The following is a 7838-nucleotide window of genomic DNA, read 5'->3' as shown; positions in this document are numbered from 1 at the left end:
TTTTCTTAATTGCAACAATCCACAGATCCATACAAACTCATTAAAAAGGAGGATTCCAATGTTGGGAGATGTGCATTAATCTGTTGGGAAGGGGAAATAAAATAGATACCAGTGGTGGTCTATGGTTGGAGGGATTGTGGAGACAGAAACAAGAGAGGTCACCACCACAAGATAAATCACAGTACCAACTAATCTGGGTACACAGGGGCTGACAGACTGAATTGACAACCAGGGAGCCTGCATGGAACTGATACATCCTAGGCATATATATAGCACAGATGTATACCTTGGTCTTTTGTGAGACTCCTAAAAGTTGGAGCAGGGATTGTCTCTGACTCTTCTGTATAATTTTGAAACTCTCTTCTTCATACTAGCTTACCTTGTTCAGCTTTAACATGAGGGGATGTCTTACTCTAACTTGCGGTGACATGGTCACATGCCCTTTCCTGAAGAGAAATAAATTGGGAGGAGTAGGTAAGGGTCAGCCAAAGGGAAGTGAGGAAGAAACAAGGGGAAACTGAAGTCTGGACATTAAAACTAATATTATTAGAAGAAACTCTAAATATAATTAAAATGCTATTACAAGGCATCATTTAAGAATAATTATATTTTTTAAATTAGTATTATCTCAGATAAAACATAATAAATTTTGAATGCAATTATTTCTTATGCATATGAAACACTAATTTTATTATGGGAATATTTCTACAGGTAGCATGAATTATACATAGCAATATACTCATATTTTACAATCACAGATAATACAAAGCACAAGATTTATAACTGGAAAAGATCCTAGAAATTACATAACTTAATTATCAGCTAGCATAGATACTTCAATTAAAGAGAGAGCTCTCAACTCCCCATGAAATGATTAATGTTTAACAACATTTGCAGAGGCAGTGGGAAGGAGAGAGTGGTGAGAGAGGGAAGAGAGGGTGACCTTCTATTTTGTCGTAATACTAGAAACTGCATCTACATAATTCTAGAACATTCTGATTTTTGAGTTTCTTAATGATATTATTATATTTTAACTAACTCATAAAGATAAGCAGTATCAGTTCTCCATAAGATTAAAATATAAAGTGGGCCTTAGAAAATGTAAACTGTCCCTTTGTACTCAATGTCTATTATCTGTAGAAATCTCAATGCTAGCCTACGAAACCTGTGCACAAATTACCATTTTCTAGGTTTCTCTGGGTTGTTCTTACAAAATAAAGTGGGAGAAAGTATGTCAAGGTTCAGGGAAGTGAGAGTAATAATAACAAAACAGTGTCAATTACAGCATAACATATGAACAAAATTTATATTTTAAAACAATGGTAAATAGCTAGCAAGATGAGACTTGGAGATATGATAAAGATAAGGCCAGGAGAAAAATAATAGTTTGTTGAATATTTTTATTAAATTATAATAACTTTTATCCTACAAATCTTCCTCAAACATTCCTGATATTGGGTTATACAGTCTTATAAAATATGAGTAGAAGAAATGGATAAATACACACATGCATACATATTCATACATGTATCTATAGAAACACATGTGTGCTTATACACACACAAAGAATGCACTGTAGCATTTGGGGAACAATTTAACTATAATCTAGCACTAAAATGAATAGTAATTTCATTAAATAAACATTAGATCAAATTCAATTCTTTTTCCTATGACATAATTTAAAGAAAACAATCACTACATGAAAATGTAGAGAATTTTCAATATGTATTTAGCAGCATCTTTTATTTTTTAGTTTTTTCAGGGCTTCTTTCACATCCTTGTTCCTCAGGCAGTAAATCAAAGGATTTAGCATGGGTATCACAAGGATATAAAACAGTGAGCTCATTTTATCTTGATCAAGAGAATAAGAAGAGCTTGGTCGGAAATACATGAAAAGCACAGTTCCCTGGAAAATTGCAACTGCAGTCAGGTGGGAACCACAGGTGGAGAAAGCTTTGAATCTTCCCTCAGCAGAGCTCATCTTCAAGACCGATGAGATGATGTAACAATAAGAGACAAGAACACCTGAGATGGTGCTCAATTCAATGAACCCAAAAATTGTGAATATTGCTAACTCATTTACCTGAGTGTCTGAGCAGGACAGTAGTAAGATGGGAGGGATATCACAAAAGAAGTGATCAATTTTATTAGATCCACAGAAACACAAATGAAATGTCAGTGTTGTGTGAATCAAAGAGTCTGCCACACCTACAAGGTAAACTCCAGCCATTAGCAAGGAGCACAGTCTGCTGGACATGTTAGTTGTGTAAAGTAAGGGGTTGCTGATGGCCTGGTACCGGTCAAAGGCCATCACTGCCAACAGTATGCATTCAGAGTCCACAAATGTACAGGAAATAAAAAATTGTAGAGCACAGCCAAAAAATGGAATTGACTTATCATTGCCAAATATGTCCATTAACATCTTAGGCCCAACTGCTGTGGAGTAGCAGAGGTCACAGAAGGAGAGGTTACTGAGGAAGAAGTACATTGGCGTTTGTAGTTGTGGATCCACTTTGACTAAAACAATCATGCCAAGATTCCCAATGAGGTTGATGATATAGACCAGTAGAAATATTGTAAACAGAGCCACTATTAGTTCTGAGTTGTTGGTAACTCCCATTAATATGAATTCAGAAAAGGAGGAACAGTTTTTTCTCTCCATCCTTCTTTGCATGTCCATAATATTTGTAAAGTGTTAGAGAAAATGACAAATATAGATATTGCCTCCTGAAAATCAATAATGCACCTACAACACAAAACATGATTGGCTTCAGGTATTATTAATATTCAATAAGCAAGTCATAAGTCAGTTTAAAAATTCATTGCTTTTTAGTTGAAAGGTTTAAAAGCTAACATCTCAGCTAGGATGTTTATAGAATGTGATTTCCTTGCTATTCATGAAGCATGCTGCTTTTTATAAGTTCCCTAATTTCTGTATGTTATATTTTCTTGCCATAGAATATACTTTGCTAAAGGAAATATTTGAAATTTAAAATGACATTAAAGAACTCTAGCATTACAAACAATGTAAAAGACCTTCTTTTGAGCTTCAGAATAATCATGTGACATGGAGAGGTTCTCATTATCATCCAAACAAATTGTGATGGTTTAACCAGATTATTTAATTAGATATAGAAATATAGACTAAGTAATTGAATAATGTTAATAGGCTTCTATACTACTACACTCAATCCAGGTTTTCTCTGGAAAACTGTATATTTGGTACACAGTCCTTATCATCTGTTTATAGCAGTCAAGGGTCTTCTACTCATAGGTGATTCTCCAGAACAATGACATATATTATACCATAAAATAAAACAAACAATATTATGTATTTTATTAAGCTTGATTTTAAGATATTATACATAATATTAGGAATTGACAAAGATTCAGGGTTTTCACAACTACACACCCAACAACTGTCCATCTTACACATATGACAGACTGAAGGAGCTCACCAACCTCTACTTTCTCTGATAGAAGTGCATATGAGACAGAAAGGGAAAGAAACCCAGTCGTATGTCCTGTCCTCCTAGCCCATGGGAGCCTCAGTTGGCCCCTAGATATCTAATAATGTGAGACAAGGCATGGTCTCTTAAAATAAATAAATAAATAAATAAATAAATAAATAAATAAATAAATAAATAAATAAATAAATAAATAAATGAAGGACTTCACCATCACCATTCATTAAAATCAAGAGCATCCTTCCCTAAATGAAATTAACATTGTATTTCATCATTTGGTAGGCTTAGACGGAAAACTCCTCTAACTGTGTATATGTCTGGGAACAAACCAGATTCAGATTAAACAGAGCCATGATAAATGCTCCATGAAAAAAGGAATTACCATTTAATAAATTCCAAAACCTTTGAAAGTTGGATAAAAAGATAAAACATGTTTCTGGTATATATAGGATTTCTCTATTTCCCTGTCTTTGTCTACCTCTAATTCTGTCCCTGTTTCTCTGTCTCCATATCTATCTGTATCTGTCTCACAGTTTCTCTGTCTCTCTATCACTGTCTTTGTTTTCTCAGTCTCTATCTCTGTTTATTTCTTTCTCTTTGTCTCTGTCTTCCTGCCTGTCTCAATCTGTGTGTGTCTGTGTCTGAGAGAGAGAGAGAGAGAGAGAGAGAGAGAGAGAGAGAGAGAGAGAGAGAGAGAGAGAGAGAGAGAGAGAGAGAGAGTATTTTTATTCTTGGCTTGAATGTATTTCTTTGTCCATGATGATATAATATGTGAAAATGGGAATGTGGGTGAAGAAAATTTCTGGAACTTTATACACCGAACAAATCATGGATGATGCACACATAGAGCTCCTTTTAAATGTGTTATTCATTGTTTATAATCACTTTTGACATAAAAATACCATTAAGTTCATAAATGTTTACACAATTATAAAAAGACAATAAAGTCTTGTAAACAAACCAACATAAATTTTATTTTGTTGTTACTATTAACTAGAGACACATTCTTTCCATTAACTAAAAATACATATTTCAGACATTAAAAAGAAAAACATAAATTAAATTAACTAAGAAGTGAATTAAACCAAATAAATAGAGCAAAATATGACTGAGATATATATTTTTCTATGAAGGGAACTTAGAATTTTTATCTTCCGTGTTTACATTTGGAAACTTAGAACCTACCGTAGTTGAGCAGCAGGTCTCTGCTAGACAAGTATGAGACAAGTACCATTCTTATCTTACTGCATGGCAATTGGGACTACAGACTCATTTCCCTAAGGTTTTGGTGAAATTATAATTGTGGGTCTGAATTCTGTGTGATAAGTCCAGTGTTAATTCTTTATTATGGTAACCAAAGTAATACATATCAGAAGAAAAAATATTTGTTATATGTAATCTTTGGTTTACTTCTCTCTTCTAAGCAGAAATCTAAAAAAACAAACAAAAAAAGCCATTTATCTTTACCAACCTCAACCTCTTCTGTAGTATTACACACTTTCATATTTTTACATTTAAATTATCTCATAAATATGTCAACCTTGACACAATTAGTTTACTCTTCAATAAAAAATATATAGTGTAGATGTCACTATTTTAAAGTAAAACTGTATTTTATTGATTATCAGTGTATTCACTGGTTGTTAGCCATGAACATTATATAATCCTAGAGATTCCTTTAAATTTCAGTAATAAATTCATACTCATTAGCAGTCACCCTCTATTTCTGTTTTTTACAGTTTTTGAATGCAAAATTTTTGATAATAAACATTTGCCTACTCAGCACAGAACATAAAGTCATATAACTATGTAAAATGTAGTCTTTTGCAGCAGATTTCCTATATTTACCCTAAGATTTTCAAGTAAACTACATTTGAATACATCAAGTATATTTCCTTTTATGACTAAATCTTTTATAAATTAAATAAATATGTTCATGCCCACAAAACTACATCTATTCCCTAGTGAGTATTTAATTTACTGAAGCTTCTGCCTACTTTCTAGATATTTAGATAATTCACTATCAGAAATTTAAATGGTGATGTGAAGAGTGCTTGATTCATTTGGAATTGTAATTGTTGTTTGTGTGGGTGGTTGGGGGTAGGTAGGTGTGTCTTTGAGTTCTATGTGAGACCACAGTAGAGTGTTAGATATCTTCCTAGCATTTTCTAGTTTATTCTCTTGATGAAGTGTCTCTAAATTACTAGAAAGTTCACTACCTGTGACTTAGCTGGCTGGACAGTGAACTCTCAGGACTACCTATCTCTGCCCCATAATAATGAAAAGTTGCAGGCACTAGATTTTTTTTTTAATGCTGGAGGTCCACCCTAATGTCTTAATGCTTGAAGAATATGCACTTTAACTTGGAAATATACCACTAGACCCAGCATTGCCATGTTCTTATCCTCCAATAAAATGACCTTCACATCTGTTTCATGGCATCATACAGTTTTATATACTTAGTACACTCATTTTGAAACTTTTTTTTCAGTTAAAAACATAAGAATGCCATTGATATATTCAGTATTCTTTTGCTGTGAAGAAACACCATGAGAAAGGCAGATCTTAGAAAGGAAATCATTTAATTGTGGGCTTCCTTATACTTTCAAAGGGTTAGCCCATTATTATTACTGTGGAAACCATGGACTTATATAAGAGGCACTGTGAAAGTGTTGGAGACATATAACCTGATGTATAAGCATATAAAGAGCCCAAAATACTTGACCTGTCATGGGCATTTGAAATTAGTGACAACTTATTTCCAACAATATACGACACTTACTCTAACAAGACACAACATCCTAATCTGCTAATTCCACACAAATACTGCAATTCCCTAATGGATAAGCATTCAAAAATAAGAGTTTATTATAGGTATTCATATTTACTGGCTTTGTTCATGGGTGTGGGTGTATGTATGTATATATGTATATATGTATGTACACATAGTTTGAATATTTGAAAAATTATGAACTATATTAAGTTGTTAAGTTAAATAAAGTATAAGAAAAACAATGAGAAAACAACAATGAGAAAAAGTAGAAATTAATAGTGTTTGGAAAATATTTCTCTAGTGAATATATTCTATGCAAAGTTAACTTAAGTCATTGAGTATTTGTTGTGGTTTAAATAAAAATGTCCCCCATGGTCCCACAAGTTGTGTGCTATTAAATGTGTGGTCTTGTTGGAGAAAGTTTGTCACTGAGTGCAGTATTTGAGGTCTCAGATTTTGAAACCGGACCCAATATGACATTTCCTGCTGCCTGATTCAGTTGTAGAACTCGAAGTTATTTTTCCTACCCACTGCATGCCTGTACTCCACTGAATGGGAAAAAAAGAAATTAAAAAAAAAAAAAAAAAAAAAAAAAGGAAAGGACATTACTGGTTCTATCCTAGGTATAATGAGGGAGAAATTTTCTTATAGTTATGTGTAAGAGTGTAACCAGAGGCAGACAGATGTGGGAGACACCAGAGCAGTCATTTGACCATGAAGTCTGTGTGGAAAAGAAGAGGAGATGGGAGAGGGGAGAGAGGGAAACCAAATACAGCATCCAAGAGGGCAAATGTACAAAAAGAAAAGATAACCAAATGTCTGCATTGCATATAATATAACAGCCCATTTCTTCAGTCCCTGCTCCACTCTTTGTCCCTGTTTTTCTCCCATGATTATTTCGTTCTCCCTTCTAAGAAAGGCTGAAGCATCCTCATTTTGATCCTGCTCCTTTTTAAGCTTCAGTTGTGAATTGTTTCTTGGCTATTCTGAGCTTTGGGGCTGAAATCTGTTTATGAGTGAGTGCATAGTGTGTGTGTGTGTTTTGTGACTGGGTTACCTTGCTCAGGATGATAGTTTCTGGTTCTATTCATTTGCCTAAGAATTTCATGTAGTCATCGTTTTTAATAAGACTCCATTGTGTAAATGTGATATATTTTCTGTATCCATTCCTCATTGAAGGACATCTGGGTGCTTTCCAGCTTCTTCCTATTATAAATATGGCTTTTATGAACATAAGACAGCATGTGCCCTTTTTATGTGTTGGAGTGTCTTTTGAGTATATATCTAGGAGTGATAAAGCTGGAGGGGAATGCCAGGGCAATGAGGTGGGAGTGTGTGGTTGAGAGCATCTTCATGGAAGCAAGGGTAGTGGTAGAGGATGAGAGAAGTGGGAAAGGGGATAACATTTGAAATGTAACAACATAAAATATTTAATAAAAATGATTTAAAGAAAAAAAACTAGTCCAGCTGTTTGGGCTGGGGAGTTCAGGTTAGGAGGCAGGGTATGTCATCCATACCTTGTAACAAGTCAGAAATGATAGATGCTGGGAGAACCTGGTAACTAGGTCCACTTTGATATCCTCAATGGACAGTTCAGT

The 7838-nt window shown here is 34.0% G+C and overlaps 1 protein-coding gene across 1 annotated transcript; it reads right to left on the bottom strand.

Annotated features, from left to right (window-relative positions):
* Nucleotides 1-1729: 1729 nt before the first annotated feature.
* LOC308428984 (olfactory receptor 5W2-like) lies at nt 1730-2674 on the bottom strand (the record flags this gene model as incomplete). Its single annotated transcript, XM_080927624.1, has 1 exon — nt 1730-2674. One exon carries the CDS (start codon nt 2672-2674, stop codon nt 1730-1732), a length of 945 nt encoding a protein of 314 aa, XP_080783750.1.
* Nucleotides 2675-7838: the final 5164 nt, after the last annotated feature.

The sequence above is a fragment of the Micromys minutus genome, assembly GCF_963924665.1.
Source record: "Micromys minutus genome assembly, chromosome: 13".
Taxonomy (NCBI): Eukaryota; Metazoa; Chordata; class Mammalia; order Rodentia; family Muridae; genus Micromys; species Micromys minutus.
This window is presented reverse-complemented; position numbering and strand designations above follow the sequence as displayed.